The 18,201-nt window shown below is 45.9% G+C and overlaps 1 protein-coding gene across 11 annotated transcripts in view; it reads left to right on the top strand.

Moving 5' to 3' along the window:
• Positions 1-7,743, top strand: part of ARFGAP1 (ADP ribosylation factor GTPase activating protein 1) — a 59,159-nt gene extending 51,416 nt beyond the window's left edge. For 7 of the 11 annotated variants that reach the window (XM_063959244.1, XM_063959248.1, XM_063959246.1 and 4 more), the window contains 2 exons: positions 2,462-2,538; positions 3,358-7,743. In XM_063959244.1, the coding sequence (XP_063815314.1) occupies positions 2,462-2,538; positions 3,358-3,700 (420 nt within the window). In that variant the 3' untranslated portion in view covers positions 3,701-7,743. The remainder of the gene's footprint in view (positions 1-2,461; positions 2,539-3,357) is intronic. The other 4 variants (XM_063959252.1, XM_063959250.1, XM_063959251.1 and 1 more) reach the window with 1 other exon arrangement.
• The last annotated feature ends 10,458 nt before the right edge of the window (positions 7,744-18,201 follow it).

Genomic DNA, 18,201 nt, shown 5'->3' with positions numbered 1-18,201 from the left:
AAGAAGGACTTGGTATCCAGAGCTGCAAGAAATGCTCACAGAGGACCCATGGCCTCTGCCTCTAGGGCAGGATCTGTTGCAGCAGGGACCTTGTATGTTCCAAGACTTACCGCAGCTGCGTTTGACGGCATGGCGGTTGGACGCCGGATCCTAGTAGAAAAGAGGGATTCCGGATGAGGTTATTCCTACGCTGATAAGGGCTAGGAAGGACGTGACGGCTAAACATTATCACCGTATACGGCGAAAATATGTTGCTGGGTGTGAGGCCAGGATTGCCTCTACAGAGGAATTCCAGCTGGGCCGTTTCCTTCACTTCCTACAGTCGGGAGTGACTTTGGGCCTAGAATTGGGGTCCATTAAGGTCCAGATTTCGGCCCTATCCATTTTCTTTCATTAAAAAAAAAAAAAACAAAAAAAACTAGCTTCTCTACCTGAAGTTCAGACGTTTGTAAAGGGAGTGCTGCATATTCAGCCCCCTTTTTGTGCCACCAGTGGCACCTTGGGATCTTAACGTGGTGTTGAGTTTCCTGAAATCTCACTGGTTTGAGCCGCTTAAGACCGTGGAGTTAAAATATCTCACGTGGAAAGTGGTCAAGAATTGGTGGCTTTGTCATGTAAAAGCCCCTATCTGGTTTTTCATATGGACACGGCAGAATTAGGGACTCGTCCGCAATCTCTGCCAAAGGTGGCGTCATCTTTTCATTTGAACCAACCTATTGTGGTGCCTGCGGCTACTCGTGACTTGGAGGATTCCAAGTTACTAGATGTAGTCGGGGCTTTGAAGATTTATGTAGCCAGAACGGCTGGAGTCAGGAAACCTGACTCGCTGTTTATCCTGTATGCATCCAACAAGCTGGGTGCTCCTGCTTCAAAGCAAACTATTGCTCGCTGGATCTGTAACACGATTCAGCAGGCTCATTCTGCGGCTGGCTTGCCGCCTCCAAAATCAGTAAAAGCCCATTCCACAAGGAAGGTGGGCTCTCCTTGGGCGGCTGCCCGAGGGGTCTCGGCATTACAGCTTTGCCGAGCAGCTACTTGGTCGGGTTCAAACACATTTGCAAAGTTCTACAAGTTTGATACCCTGGCTGAGGAGGACCTTGTGTTTGCTCATTCGGTGCTGCAGAGTCATCCGCACTCTCCCGCCCGTTTGGGAGCTTTGGTATAATCCCCATGGTCCTTACGGAGTCCCCAGCATCCACTAGGACGTTAGAGAAAATAAGATTTTACTCACCGGTAAATCTATTTCTCGTAGTCCGTAGTGGATGCTGGGCGCCCGTCCCAAGTGCGGACTTCTTCTGCAATACTTGTATATAGTTATTGCCTAAATAAGGGTTATGTTATGGTTGCATCAGGTTTGTCTGATGCTCTGTTGTTGTTCATACTGTTGACTGGGTATGTTATCACAAGTTATACGGTGTGATTGGTGTGACTGGTATGAGTCTTACCCTGGATTCCAAAATCCTTTCCTTGTAATGTCCGCTCTTCCGGGCACAGTTTCCTTAACTGAGGTCTGAAGGAGGGGCATAGAGGGAGGAGCCAGTGCACACCAGTAGTACTAAATCTTTCTTAGAGTGCCCAGTCTCCTGCGGAGCCCGTCTATTCCCCATGGTCCTCACGGAGTCCCCAGCATCCACTACGGACTACAAGAAATAGATTTACCGGTGAGTAAAATCTTATTTTTTTTCATTGTGTTTATATAAGGAGAACCATTACCTGAAGGCAAATATTTTGTGGTGTGACCATATACTCACCAATGGTTTTGTATTGAGTTTCATAGGCAGCATTTTGATACTGCTACAGTGGGGTATGGGTCATTTGGTCGACAGTCATTAGGTTGACCACTATTGGTCAACATGCATTAGGTTGACATGGCCATTATGTCAACATTAACAAGGTCGACATGAGATATATTTATATATATTTTTTTATTATTTATTTACTTTTTTACTTTTTTGGTGTCGTTTTCATTGTAAAGTGACGGGGAACCCCAATTGGTGCAGTGTCCCCTCGCATGGCAGGTTACCGTTCCCAGTTGTAGTCCACGTAGATCTTAAAGTATGAAAAAGTAAAAAAAAAAATGAAAGAAAAAGGGAAAAACCTCATATCGATCTTTTTCCACTTCGACCTAGTGACATTGTCCTAGTACCCCTAACCCAATAGTGGTCGACCAAATGACCATATGCCCTTCAGTGATGTCATCAGTTCCTAGTTAACGTATTGGCTGCTTTCACATTAATAGAATTTTATGTTCAGCCAACAAACATGTCTGGCTCCACTCCAGGAGACTGTTAAACTATAAGCAGCTTTGTAAGAAACTGGCCCTATATTCCACACGTAAGAAGAGTTTCAGCTTAAATGAGCCCACATGGTGATTTGAGCCTGATCCTAGAAACAGCCATTGTATGTTTACTACAAGAGCCTGTATTATTGAATATAGTATAACACCAGATATCTTCTGTAGGTGCAGGGCGTTGGTTCAAAGAGCTGGAGAGATGTTACCACATTTTTTTCTGGGAAAAGTGAGGACCACGCAGAGAGGTGAGCAACATAGACCTCATAGGTACTTTTCACCTGTTTCTAGGTCAAATTTGCATTTAACTTATTCAATGCCCGTGTCGTTTTTTTCGAGTGGTTGAAAAATCTGGCACTGACGAAAACCACTATATTGGCAAATACGCTGCTGATACACGTGTTTTGGCAAATTAGCAGGCGTTTTCACCCGTTTTTGGTGCAATTTTCGCCCATGCTGATTCAACAAAAAAAAGTGAAATGGCGGAAATGGATTAAAAAATGGGCGAAAATGTCCGCAATTGAATACCCTGTGTCAAATTAGTGCAGTTTTTCTACCAGTCGAAAAAAACAGTACTTAATTGAATACCCCCCATAGCCTGTCCCCCTGCATTTGTATTTTTTATGCCTGCATGATCATGACTCTGTATGGACATGTGTAGGGCATAGGTCTGCAAACTCGGTCCTCATTACCCCACACAGTGCATGTTTTGCAGGTAACCCAGCAAGTGCACAGGTGTATTCATTATTCACAGACACATTTTAAAAGGTCCACAGGTGGAGTTAATTATTTCACTTGCGATTCTGTGAATAGACCTGCAAAACATGCAATGTGTGGGGTAATGAGGACCGAGTTTGAGAACCTATGGTGTAGTGCATGGATCAGGTGTTTTAAATATGTCTTGCAGGAAACATGCTTCATAGCAAATCTCAAGATACAGAAAATAAATATGTGGATAATTTAATATCAAGAATGAGGGAAATTGTTTCCATACTATAAGATCTATTTCTCACCCAGTCGTCATCTTGTGTCTCTATACCTCTGTTCTCCATCTTTCCCACATACAGCTCCACTGCAGGAGAGGGCTACCAACAAGAACCTGGTGATACCTATCAGAATGCCACCACTGGAAAATCCTTTTGGGAGACGTTTGGCAGTTCTGAAGAACTAAAGAAGCCTACAAAATCACCGAGTGGGGACAGCTGGACCTTCCCTGAAAACACTACAGAGCGAAAGAGCTCTGACAGCTGGGAGGTTTGGGGGTCTGGCACTCCCTCTAATAACAAGACCAGCAACAGTGAAGGATGGGAAAACTGGGACAGCCACTGGGAGGGTGAAGGAAAGGGGAAGAAGGGCAGCCAGAGCCAGGCACCTGCTACAAATGATGGGTGGGATAACAGTAACTGGTAGTGTGCGAAGTGCTAGTGGGGGTTAAGGAGAGATCCTTCTTTCCAATAACCTAAACAGTCTATGTCAAAGATAATTAAGTGGTATCTCAAGAGGCTTTGGTACCACCCATGATCACTCTTGTTGCTGTCTGTCTTTACAGAGCAAACATAATATATAGTCCTCGTTGTACTGTACCTTATGTTAATTGGAAATATGGGGCTGGCTGTGTGTATTCAAGGGTGGTACTCTCCAGTCGTCCTTTGGTAACAAATCACAATTGATTTGTGTTTTATTCCACCATCTGCTCCCTACTCCTGACAGCATTATATCCCAAACAATGGTTATGGCTGAGGAAAGGGGCTATGGCCTGTTAGTGCCCTCCGTTTCCTTTCCCCTATTGTCAACATCTATCTCTTCTATGTGTGGCGACATGAAGGAAATGTAGGGGGCCGCTCTCCATGCTGTTGATATGGTTTCATTCTTCAATGTATAGGTGACTCAGTCGTAATATCAGGACGATTTGTATCAATTTAAAATGAACCATGTTCCCCAGTGTACGTCAGACCACCCCTTAACACATTGTGCTGCTGTGTTTTCTCTCCTTCATCTACTGCCTCTGTACCTCAGGTACAGTTCAATCTCCATTATGTTTACCAGATAATGTCACGGACCTGCTTGCTTCATATTGCCCGGCGCTAGCCTGTAACTGTGATCAGTGTTGCCCCTCACAACAGGTTGAGGGCAGCATATCTATTAGTTAATGGCATATTACAGTATTGTGTTGAGGCTAAATGATGATGATATACTGTGGCCCAGTGAAATGTTACTTTGTAAACATAAAGGGGTTTGCACTGTTGCAGCTGGCTCACAGGAGGAGGTGGAGAAACATCTTCTATCATTGCTTTCTTATCAAATGTCGGAGGCCCCGTCTTATAAATTAAACGCTAGGTTATATTTTCAGATCAATATTTTGATAAAATGATAGCTGTATTGTTTACAGATTGTGAAATATGTACTATATTTTCTGTGTCTAGCAGAGTTCTAAATAAACCCTTAGTTTAACTAGAATAGATGTAACTCCCCAGCTCCGAGCTTGCTGTGGAAGTCGGAAGTGTCTGCAGAACATTCCATTAATATATATATATATATATATATATATATATATATATATAATATATATATATATGTGTGTTCCAATGTCTAACGGAGAAAAGGCTTTTAGTCTAGCCTGTAAATCTGTATACTGGCATCTCATTGCATTAATATCAAAATGTTACGCTTAAACTCCTCTCTACTGAGGGGCAAAATGACTGTGCAATATGTTGCTGGCCTGTCAGTTTTTTAGCTGTGTATTTGGATTAGTGTGCATGGTGTGTGGAATGATCACAGTAAGCCTCATTGTTCACTGTTCCCTTTTACCCTTAGGCCGGCAGCAATTTTTATGCTATGAGTATTTGAGGTCATAGCCAGTGTTACGTATGTATATATAACATATGCACATAGAATTTCAGAATGAAATTACTTCTGTCCTCATTCTTAAATAAATTGGATAGCCTTCCTCATTTTTATTATGAAAGTATTTAGAGAGCCTGGGTGTTCCCATCCCGGACAGGACACACATTACAGGCTATATGTGCATGTATACCTGTTCTCTGAGAACCAGTGATACCACAGACTATGGCTAGTATTTATGAGTCACTGGTATATCCAAATGCCTTTTGTGGCAGATATGCCAGTCTGCAAGGAGTAAATGACCCTGATAACTTATTTTACGCATCATGGCTCTAAACACACATCATGTTACACATTTATAATGTTTGTTTCTTTTTTTTTTTTTGCTCTATATGCTTTCCCCTATTTCCCTTTGTACGTCCCACAACTTTCTGTCATTCCAGAAAGATTGTCAGACCTCATATTGTGAGAACATTGTACAATGTGATAAAGCATATTTGTTTCTATTTGGATTTTTAGTAATCATTATTGTGATGAAGACAAATAATATATTGAGGGTACTGATCTTTTAAAATTAATAAACACAGCCAGAATCTGCCAAATCCATGTCCTGTGGCATGAAATAATGATGATGTTTATGGTGCAGTATGCTTGGCCTTTCATATAACCCTATTTTATTTATAGAGCCATGTTTCCTGTGCATCCTGCCCTCTTTAGCATTGTTTGACTGTGCCAGGTAAGTCAGACTTTCATGCCAAAGAGCAGCATGTCAGATGTAGAGGGGGGCATTAATGGAAAATATGCCAGTGCAGTGGAGCATCATTCTGCTTTCTTAAAGGAGAACTCCATGGGCGATATTCAATTCTTTTCACCCCTTCCACACCCATTCTGTTTCTGCTGACGGGTGTGGTGTAATCATTTCAGCTCACTACCCCTAGGGTAGCAAGGGCGCCCAATCCTTTACGGAGCTAAACCTGATTACTATGGGTGTGATATGCGCTATAACAGGGATAACCTTAGAAAAGAGATGGGGCGGAATTCAAATCACGCCCAATGAATATAATGCATTTTAAGAATAACCCTCTTCCCAAAATGGAATAACACTGTAGGAGAACTATTCCCAGGAACTCACTGTTTGAGAGTCCCACCATGGTGGCTGTAGTGGCTACTGCTTTAGACAGAAGGTCCTGGAGCAATACAGAGACTGAAATAAAGAGTTTCCTCCTGCTAATTATGCTTAAAGAAGTAACCATTAGTGTTCACTCTATGGGCAGGGCAGGGCAGGGTGCCGGTCTGTGAGGGGCACAAGCGCGCGCTGCAAAAGGGGCGTGGTCATGCAAATAGGGGGCGTGGCCAAATAACGTAATACAAGGGGTCGGTTCAGCCCACAGACGGTGGGCGGCCAGCGGCGTCACTGTTGGGGGTGTGCTCCCCCAAGCTCTCTCTCTCAGCGTGAATGGATGCCGCGCGCATGCGCACGGCATCTTTACACGCTGGGAGGGCAGAAAGCGGGTGGCTGTTTTAGCAGGGCGCCGCAGAAAGGGCAGAGCGGGTTTTGCCCTTAAAAAATCGGGCATGGCGCAGCACCCTGCTAAAACAGCCTAGAGTGAACACTAAACCATTATCCACAGGGGTGAGAGATTCCCAAACTGCTGGGATCCTTTTGACTTGGACCCAAAAGTTCTAGTAGAGTGGGTGTGGTTATTGTCAGAATTAATTTTTACAGCTTTTTTCCTTTTGACAAATGCTTGCTTAAAATCACATAATTGGTTTCTGGGGCTTTTTTAAAGTGATTGTGACAGCATGTAACATACAGAGGGAGGCATTTCTCTGCACAACAAGGTTGAGGAGAATGTCTGGAATCACTCTTATCCAATTGATAGTGGTAGTTTGAGGGCCAAAATACTCATCTGCAATTGCACTAAGCATGTTAAATTGTTTCAATATATACCCCGTCTCTCACCACCACAATATGCTGACATGTTCCCTCATTCTCCGTCCCCTACCTACAGTAAGCGAAAACTTCATGTACCTACTCTTGTCATGCTGTGCTACAGTTACTGTAGGAGATTGTGAGTTCCTTCCTGCACTCAATATTTGCAGAAACTGTGTGAACAGAGTGCTGGAAAAAGTCAAAGGAAAGTCAATTTGTGGTCCAGGAGATGTGCTTGAGTCTCTCGTCTCTGCCACCACTAGAATGGTGCCATCTGTGACCAGGTTCTCGCTTTAAGATGAGCAACACTGTTCAGTAGTGCAGTAGGGAGAAGTCTGGTCGCAAAAACATTTCATTTGTGATGCAATCACTTTGTGTTTACAAGTCCTGCCTACGGTTAATAAAGTGCTGAAACATCTATTTAGTTGATAGGCTTTGTGCTCTGAGTGGCATTTTTTACTGTGAATGCATTTGAAATTGGGGGCTGGGGAGTCTGTGACATTCTGAACAAGTATTCTTCAACCCAAATACCCCCATTTGGTGCCTGCGTTTGTGTATGGAGTGCTGTATCTCGGTGTGTCCATTGCCATCATTTTAGTAATTGTTCTGATGTCAGATTCAGACAGTTTATGTTTTCCAGGAAGAATTACATTGAAAATAAAAACCAACCATAAAGCTGTTTCCTGCGTCTTATTTAAGTGTGTAACAAAATCCCTAAATCATTGTTAAGATTTACAGTAAAATAAGTAATAGAATTTAAAACTACCCAATTTTTACTTCCATATATGCTTATGCCACTTTTCTAGAGAAATTTTTGAATGTCATCCCACAATTTCTAGTATATAATCTGGATTATTTTTCTGTCATTCTTTTATGTGTTTTAAATAGTTGAATCATTATAGAGTTCTTTATTTTACTTAGGCTACAACGTAGATCCGCTATTCATTTTTGGATATAATCTTGCAAAGTAACCCATTTTATTCATACCCCAGAATGAAGAAAATGAACAATTAGAACAGGTGACATGGCTGTCAAACAACATAGTTTATAAAGTAGTGGATGGAAAGTGAAAAAGAAAATCTCCTTTAATCCCTGTAGTTAAATTCTGTTTTGAGGCATCAACAATTACTACATTAATCATGTATAACTTTACGCATATATGCATTGTAATGCCTGAAGTCACTCATCTGAAGATCTAGGGATTGTACTGTTTGTTTGAGAAGAGAGTGGTTGACGGTGTCAAAAGCAGCAGAGAGGTCTAGAAGAATAAAAAGTGAGTAGTGGCGTTTGTATTTAGCAGGGACCAGATCATTCACTACTTTAGTCAGTGCTGTCTCAGTGGGAACGAAAGCCTGATTGAAGTGGGTCCAATTATGTTGTGTGGGTTAAGAAAGTGTATGAGGCAAGTGTAAGCAAGCCTCTCAAGTAGCTGGAAGGGCCATGGGAGCTGAGAGATGGGACGATTGAGAGAGAATTTGGGTTGGAATTTTTTTTTCTCTTACGTCCTAGAGGATGCTGGGGACTCCGTAAGGACCATGGGGATAGACGGGCTCCGCAGGAGACATGGGCACTTTAAGAAAGACTTTAGGTATGGGTGTGCACTGGCTCCCCCCTCTATGCCCCTCCTCCAGACCTCAGTTTACTACTGTGCCCAGAGGAGACTGGGTACATTACAGGGAGCTCTCCTGAGTTTCCTGTCAAAGTATTTTGTTAGGTTTTTTATTTTCAGGGAGCCTGCTGGCAACAGACTCCCTGCATCGAGGGACTGAGGGGAGAGAAGCAGACCTACTTCTGTGAGTTTCAAGGCTCTGCTTCTTAGGCTACTGGACACCATTAGCTCCAGAGGGATCGGTACGCAAGTCTCACCCTCGCCGTCCGTCCCAGAGCCGCGCCGCCGTCCTCCTCACAGAGCCGGAAGATAGAAGCCGGGTGAGTATGAGAAGAAAAGAAGACTTCATGATCTTCACTGAGGTAACGCACAGCGGTGAAGCTGTGCGCCATTGCTCCCATACACCTCACACACTGCAGTTACTGTAAGGGTGCATGGCGCAGGGGGGGTCGCCCTGGGCAGCATCTAAACCTCTTTCTGGCATAAATAGACATATATACAGTTGGGCACTGTATATATAATGAGCCCCCGCCAGTTTTCAGTATATTTGAGCGGGACAGAAGCCCGCTGCCGAGGGGGCGGGGCTTCTCCCTCAGCACTCACCAGCGCCATTTTCTCCACAGCACAGCGCTGAGAGGAAGCTCTCCGGACTCTCCCCTGCTTATCCACGGTGAAAGAAGGTTTTGAAGAAGGGGGGGGCACATAATTTGGTGCAATTATACATGTACAAACAGCACTACTGGGTAAACATATATTTATATAGTGTTTTTTCCTGGGTCATATAGCGCTGGGGTGTGTGCTGGCATACTCTCTCTCTGGCTCTCCAAAGGGCCTTGTGGGGAAACTGTCTTCAGATAAAAGGATTCCCTGAGTGTGTCGTGTGTCTGTACGCGTGTGTCGACATGTCTGAGGTAGAAGGCTTTCAGGGGGAGGAGGAGAGAATGAGTGTGGTGTCTCCGTCGACAACGCCGACACCTGACTGGATGGATATGTGGAAGGTTTTAAGTGCTAATGTAAATTTATTGCACAAAAGATTAGACAAAGCTGAAGCTAGGGAACAGCCAGGGAGTCAACCCATGTCTGTCCCTATGTCGCAGGGACCTTCGGGGTCTCAAAAGCGCCCACTATCCCAAATTGTAGACACAGATACCGACACGGATTCTGATTCCAGTGTCGACTACGATGATGCAAAATTACAGCCAAAAGTGGCTAAATGTATTCGATATATGATCATTGCAATAAAAGATGTTTTGCATATCACAGAGGAACCCCCTGTCCCTGACACGAGGGTACACATGTATAAGGGGAAGAAACCTGAGGTAACCTTTCCCCCCCTCACATGAGTTGAATGAATTATGTGAAAAAGCTTGGGAATCTCCAGACTTAAACTGCAGATTCCCAAAAGGATTCTTATGGCGTATCCTTTCCCGCCAACGGACAGGATACGGTGGGAATCCTCCCCTAAGGTGGATAGGGCATTAACACGCTTATCCAAAAAGGTAGCGCTGCCATCCCAAGATACGGCTACCCTCAGGGACCCTGCTGACCGCAAGCAGGAGGTTATACTGAAGTCCATTTACACACATTCTGGTACCTTACTCAGACCGGCGATTGCGTCGGCCTGGGTTTGTAGCGCGGTAGTAGCAGCATGGACAGATACCTTATCAGCGGATATTGAGACCTTAGATAAGGATACCATTTTATTGACCCTAGGGCATATAAAAGTTGCGGTCTTATATATGAGAGATGCTCAAAGAGACATTAGTCTACTGGGTTCTAGAATCAAAGCAATGTCCATTTCTGCTAGACGAGTCCTATGGACCCGGCAATGGACAGGTGATGCTGACTCAAAGAGGCATATGGAGGTTTTACCTTACAGGGGTGAGGAATTGTTTGGGGAAGGTCTCTCGGACCTGGTCTCCACGGCCACAGCGAGTAAATCAAATTTTTTACCTTATATTCCCTCACAGCCTAAGAAAGCACCACATTATCAAATGCAGTCCTTTCGATCACAAAGAAACAGGAAAGTACGAGGTGCGTCCTTTCTTGCCAGAGGTAAGGGCAGAGGAAAACAGCTGCATAACACAGCTAGTTCCCAGGAACAGAAGTCCTCCCCGGACTCTACAAAATCCACCGCATGACGCTGGGGCTCCACTACAGGAGTCCGCCCCAGTGGGGGCACGTCTTCGAATTTTCAGCCACATCTGGGTTCACTCACAGGTGGATCCCTGGGCAATAGAAATTGTTTCCCAGGGTTACAAGCTGGAATTCGAAGAGGTGCCTCCTCGCCGTTTTTTCAAATCGGCCCTATCAGCTTCTCCCCCGGAAAGGGAGATAGTGTTAAATACAATTCACAAATTGTATCTTAAACAGGTGGTGGTCAATGTTCCCCTGTTTCAACAAGGGAAGGGATATTACTCAACCCTATTTGTGGTCCCGAAACCGGACGGTTCGGTCAGACCCATTTTAAATTTAAAATCCCTGAACCTATACTTGAAGAGGTTCAAGTTCAAGATGGAATCGCTCAGAGCGGTCATCGCCAGCCTGGAAGGGGGGGATTTTATGGTGTCTCTGGACATAAAGGATGCATACCTTCATGTTCCCATTTAGCCACCTCATCAGGCGTACCTGAGATTTGCGGTACTGGATTGTCATTACCAGTTTCAGATGTTGCCGTTTTGGGCTTTCCACGGCCCGAGGATTTTCACCAAGGTAATGGCGGAAATGATGGTGCTCCTGCGCAAGCAAGGGGTCACAATTATCCCGTACTTGGACGATCTCCTCATAAAAGCGAGATCAAGAGAGCAGTTACTGAACAGCGTGTCACTTTCACTGAAGGTGTTACAGCAACACGGCTGGATTCTCAACATCCCGAAGTCGCAGTTGGTTCCTACGACTCGTCTGACTTTCTTGGGCATGATTCTGGATACAGACCAGAAAAAGGTTTATCTTCCGTTAGAAAAAGCTCAGGAACTCATGACTCTAGTCAGGAACTTATTGAAGCCAAAACAGGTGTCAGTGCATCACTGCGCTCGAGTCCTGGGAAAGATTGTGGCATCATACGAAGCCATTCCCTTCGGCAGGTTCCATGTGAGCACTCTCCAATGGGACCTATTGGACAAATGGTCCGGGTCGCATCTACAAATGCATCGGTTGATCATCCTGTCCCCCAGAGCCAGGGTATCTCTCCTGTGGTGGCTGCAGAGTGCTCACCTTCTAGAAGGCCGCAAGTTCGGCATTCAGGACTGGATCCTGGTGACCACGGACGCGAGCCTCCAAGGTTGGGGAGCAGTCACGCAGGGAAGAAACTTCCAAGGTCTTTGGTCCAGTCAAGAGACTTGTCTTCACATCAACATCCTGGAACTGAGGGCCATATACAACGCCCTACGTCAAGCGGAGACCTTACTGCGCGACCGACCAGTTTTGATCCAATCAGACAATATCACCACAGTGGCTCATGTAAACCGCCAAGGCGGCACAAGGAGCAGAGTGGCAATGGAGGAAGCCGCCAGGATTCTTCGCTGGGCGGAAAATCATATAAGCGCACTGTCAGCAGTGTTCATTCCGGGAGTGGACAACTGGGAAGCAGACTTTCTCAGCAGACACGACCTGCATCCAGGAGAGTGGGGACTTCATCAGGAAGTCTTCGCACAGATTGCAAGTCAGTGGGGACTGCCCCAGATAGACATGATGGCGTCCCGCCTCAACAAAAAGCTACAGAGGTATTGCGCCAGATCAAAAGACCCTCAGGCGGTAGCTGTAGACGCCCTAGTGACACCGTGGGTGTTCCAGTCAGTCTATGTGTTTCCTCCTCTTCCTCTCATATGCAAGGTGTTGAGAATAATAAGAAAAAGAGGAGTGAGAACAATTCTCATTGTTCCAGATTGGCCACGAAGGACCTGGTATCCGGATCTGCTGGAAATGCTCACAGAAGATGCGTGGCCTCTTCCTCTACGACAGGACGTGTTGCAACAGGGGCCCTGTCTGTTCCAAGACTTACCGCGGCTGCGTTTGACGGCATGATAAAGGCTAGGAAGGACGTGACAGCTAAACATTATCACCGTATATGGCGAAAATATGTTTCTTGGTGTGAGGCCAGGAATGCTCCTACGGAAGAATTCCATCTGGGCCGTTTCCTTCACTTCCTACAGACTGGAGTGAATTTGGGCCTAAAATTAGGTTCCATTAAGGTTCAGATTTCGGCCTTATCCATTTTTTTTTCAAAAAGAATTGGCTTCTCTCCCAGAAGTACAGACTTTTGTGAAGGGAGTGCTGCATATTCAGCCTCCTTTTATACCTCCGGTGGCGCCTTGGGACCTTAACGTGGTGTTGAGTTTCCTTAAGTCGCACTGGTTTGAGCCACTTCAAATGGTGGAGTTAAAATATCTCACTTGGAAGGTGGTCATGTTATTAGCCTTGGCTTCGGCTAGGCGAGTGTCGGAATTGGCGGCTTTGTCTCATAAAAGCCCCTATCTGGTTTTCCATATGGATAGAGCGGAATTGTGGAACCGTCCTCAATTCTTGCCTAAGGTGGTGTCATCTTTTCATATGAACCAACCTATTGTGGTGCCTGTGGCTACGCGAGACTTGGAGGATTCCGAGTCCCTTGATGTAGTCAGGGCTTTGAAAATTTACGTGGCCAGAACGGCTAGAGTCAGAAAAACAGAAGCACTGTTTGTCTTATATGCAGCCAACAAGGTTGGCGCCCCTGCTTCAAAGCAGACTATTGCTCGCTGGATCTGTAACACGATTCAGCAGGCGCATTCTACGGCTGGATTGCCGTTACCGAAATCGGTCAAGGCCCATTCCACTAGGAAGGTGGGCTTGTCTTGGGCGGCTGCCCGAGGAGTCTCGGCACTACAACTATGCTGAGCTGCTACTTGGTCGGGTTCAAACACCTTTGCACAGTTCTATAAGTTTGATACCCTGGCTGAAGAGGACCTCCTGTTTGCTCAATCGGTGCTGCAGAGTCATCCGCACTCTCCCGCCCGTTTGGGAGCTTTGGTATAATCCCTATGGTCCTTACGGAGTCCCCACCATCCTCTAGGACGTAAGAGAAAATAAGATTTTAAACCTACCGGTAAATCTTTTCCTCTTAGTCCGTAGAGGATGCTGGGCGCCCGTCCCAAGTGCGGACTACTTCTGCAAGACTTGTAAATAGTTTTGCTTACATAAGGGTTATGTTATAGTTTTCATCGGTCTTGGACTGATGCTATGTTGGTTTCATACTGTTAACTGGTTAGTATAACACAAGTTATACGGTGTGGTTGGTATGAATCTTGCCCTTGGATTAACAAAAATTCTTTCCTCGTACTGTCTGTCTCCTCTGGGCACAGTTTCTCTAACTGAGGTCTGGAGGAGGGGCATAGAGGGAGGAGCCAGTGCACACCCATACCTAAAGTCTTTCTTAAAGTGCCCATGTCTCCTGCGGAGCCCCCAGCATCCTCTACAGACTACGAGAAAAAGATTTACCGGTAGGTTTAAAATCTTATTTTTTTTCAGAATGGGAGTAATCACTGCATGCTTAAATGGTGAAGTAAGATACCAGTAGAGAGAGAGATTACTGATTTTAGTTGAGCACAGGAGACAGAACTTTTATATTTGTGAGGTTATAGGATCAAGAGGCGAGGTAGTAGAGTAGGAGGATAGGAAGAGTGTTGATACTTCACCTTCATTTGTGGGATCAAATGAAGGAAAGTGCCAGAGGGTTCAGGTAGGGAAGTGAGCAGGTCACTGACTGACGAAGAGCATACCATTTCATCTAGGATTTTATCAATCTTGCACATTAATAGTGGCTGGTGGGTTTGGTGAGGGAGGGTTGAGAAGTGATTTAGATGTATTAAGAAGTCGCTTGGCGTTAGAGGCTTGAACAGAGATGAGAGTTTGGAAATATGTTTCTTTGGCAGTGACCATGGCATTACAATAGGTGTGGTAGATGGTCTTCTATGTGAGGAAGTCACTTGTACGAGATTTATACTACTGACATTCAACTTTATGTGAAAGTTTTGTAGGTGCCTTGTTTCATGACATCTAGGTCTACGTGGCATGTGATGGGTAGCTGGAGCCACTTCACGGGCTATTTCTAGAGTCTGGTTCAGGTGTGATAGAGCAGTCTCAGGAGAAGTGAATGTAGAAATAGGTACTTGTTGCAGAGAGGTGAAAAGTTCTTGAAAATTGTTAATTGCTGCGGGGTTGAGAAAGATTGGAGGACTTCACTGACACTAAGTTTGAAGTAATGGAGGAGAGTATGCTTGTGATAAGGTTGTGAGCTAAGAGATGGAATGGAATGGAATGTTAATGAATGAGCATAATCTCTTGAGATTAATCATTACATGCAGAAACGGACGTAACTAGAACTTTGTAGGCCCTATAGCAGGGATAGGGAACATTTGGCCCTCCAGCTGATGAAGTACACATTCCAGCATGCCCTGCAACAGTTTTAGCATGGCCAAATAGCAAAACTGTAGCAAGACATGCTGGTATGTGTAGTTCAACAACAGCTGCAGGGCCAAAGGTTCCCCACCCCTGCCCTATAGCAACATTTTGAAGGGGCCTCTTATGGCTTCTAGAGAGACTTCTCACTCTGCAGTGTTCCACTGGATTGTTGGTATTGTAATACATACTGGGAAAGAGCTCCCCATACTTTCCTGATGATATTCCATTTTTTTCTGATGTCCTAGTGGATGCTGGGAACTCCGTAAGGACCATGGGGAATAGACGGGCTCCGCAGGAGACTGGGCACTCTAAAAAAAGATTAGGTACTATCTGGTGTGCACTGGCTCCTCCCTCTATGCCCCTCCTCCAGACCTCAGTTAGAATCTGTGCCCGGCCAGAGCTGGGTGCTCCTAGTGGGCTCTCCTGAGCTTACTAGAAAAGGAAGTATTTATTAGGTTTTTTTTTATTTTCAGTGAGCTTCTGCTGGCAACAGACTCACTGCTACGTGGGACTAAGGGGAGAGAAGCAAACCTACCTGCTTGCAGCTAGCTTGTGCGTCTTAGGCTACTGGACACCATTAGCTCTAGAGGGTTTGAACACAGGCACCTGTCCTCGATCGTCCGTTCCCAGAGCCGCGCCGCCGTCCCCCTTGCAGAGCCAGAAGAACAGAAGCTGGAAGACGACGAAATCGGCGGCTGAAGACTCCTGTCTTCATTAAGGTAGCGCACAGCACCGCAGCTGTGCGCCATTGCTCCCAGCACACTTACACACTCCGGTCACTGTAGGGTGCAGGGCGCTGGGGGGGGGGGGCGCCCTGGGCTGCAATTGAGGTACCTTTGGCACAAAAACATACATATATACAGTCTAGCACTGTATATATGTAAAAACCCCCGCCATTTTTTACATGAAATGCGGGACAGAAGCCCGCCACTGAGGGGGCGGGGCCTTCTTCTTCAGCACACCAGCGCCATTTTCCCTTCACAGCTCCGCTGGAAGCAGCTCCCCAGGCTCTCCCCTGCAGTATCCAGGTACAAGACGGGTTAAAAAGAGAGGGGGGGCACATAAATTTAGGCGCAAATCAATACAAAAAAGCAGCTATTGGGAAAATCACTTATTAGCAGTGAAAATCCCTGTGTTATATAGCACTGTGGTGTGTGCTGGCATACTCTCTCTCTGTCTCCCCAAAGGACTTTGTGGGGTCCTGTCCTCAGTCTGAGCATTCCCTCTGTGTGTGTCGGTACGGCTGTGTCGACATGTTTGATGAGGAAGGTTACGTGGAGGCGGAGCAAGGGCAGATAAGTATGGTATTGCCCCCGTCGGGGCCGACACCTGATTGGATGGATATGTGGAAGGTCTTAAATGACAATGTAAACTCCTTACATAAAAGGTTTGATGACGCTGCAGCCTTGGGACAGCCGGGGTCTCAGCCCGCGCCTGCCCAGGCGTCTCAGAAGCCGTCAGGGGCTCATAAACGCCCTCTATCTCAGATGGTTGACACAGATGCCGACACGGAGTCCGACTCCAGTGTCGACGATGATGAGGCACATTTACAGTCTAAAATGACCAAGGCCATCCGATACATGATTATTGCAATGAAAGATGTATTACACATTTCTGAGAGTAACCCGGTTAATACCAAGAGGGTTTATATGTTTGGGGAGAAAAAGCAGCCAGTGACTTTTCCCCCATCTGATGAATTAAATGAATTCTGTGAAGAAGCGTGGAGTTCCCCTGATAAGAAATTAGTGATTTCTAAGAGGTTACTGATGGCGTACCCTTTCCCGCCAACGGACAGGTTACGTTGGGAAACATCCCCTAGGGTGGACAAGGCGCTGACACGCTTATCTAAAAAGGTGGCCCTGCCGTCTCAGGATACGGCCGCCTTAAAGGAGCCTGCGGATAGAAAGCAGGAAGCTATCCTGAAGTCAGTGTATACACACTCTGGTACTCTACTGAGACCTGCTATTGCTTCAGCCTGGATGTGTAGTGCTGTAGCAGCGTGGACAGATACTCTGTTAGACGACATAGATTCCCTCGACAGAGATACTGTTTTGCTAACCCTGGGCCATATCAAAGACGTCGTCTTGTATATGCGAGATGCTCAGAGGGACATTTGCCTGCTGGGCTCTAGAATTAATGCTATGTCCATTTCTGCCAGGAGGGTCTTATGGACTCGGCAATGGACAGGAGATGCTGATTCTAAAAAACACATGGAGGTTTTGCCTTATAAGGGTGAGGAATTGTTTGGGGACGGTCTGTCGGATCTGGTGTCTACAGCGACGGCTGGAAAGTCCACTTTCTTGCCTCAGGTTTCCTCACAGCCTAAGAAAGCACCGTATTATCAAATGCAGTCCTTTCGTTCCCAAAAAGGCAAGAGGGTCAGGGGTGTATCCTTTCTGGCCAGAGGCAGGGGTAGAGGTAAGAAGCTGCACCATGCAGCAAGTTCCCAGGAACAAAAGTCCTCCCCTGCTTCCACTAAGTCCACCGCATGACGTTGGGGCTCCACAGGCGGAGCCAGGTGCGGTGGGGGCGCGTCTCCGAAACTTCAGCAGCCAGTGGATTCGTTCACAGGTGGATCTCTGGGCTATACAAATTGTATCTCAGGGATACAAGCTGGAATTCGAAGCGACTCCCCCCCCCGCCGTTACCTCAAATCAGCCTTGCCAGCTTCCCCCATGGAAAGGGAGGTAGTGCTGGCGGCAATTCACAAGCTGTACCTCCAGCAAGTGATTGTCAGGGTCCCCCTCCTTCAACAGGGAAGGGGTTACTATTCCACAATGTTTGTGGTACCGAAACCGGACGGTTCGGTGAGACCCATTCTGAATCTAAAGTCCTTGAACACTTATATAAAGAAATTCAAGTTCAAAATGGAATCGCTCAGAGCGGTTATTGCAAGCCTGGAAGAGGGGGATTTTATGGTGTCGCTGGACATCAAAGATGCTTACTTGCATGTCCCCATTTACCCACCTCACCAGGAGTACCTCAGATTTGTGGTACAGGACTGTCATTACCAGTTCCAGACGTTGCCGTTTGGCCTGTCCACGGCACCGAGAATATTTACCAAGGTAATGGCCGAAATGATGATACTCCTTC

Source organism: Pseudophryne corroboree, chromosome 3, assembly GCF_028390025.1.
Source record: "Pseudophryne corroboree isolate aPseCor3 chromosome 3, aPseCor3.hap2, whole genome shotgun sequence".
Lineage (NCBI taxonomy): Eukaryota > Metazoa > Chordata > Amphibia > Anura > Myobatrachidae > Pseudophryne > Pseudophryne corroboree.
The sequence above is the reverse complement of the archived record's forward strand: the minus strand, read 5'-3'. Positions and strand labels throughout refer to the sequence as shown.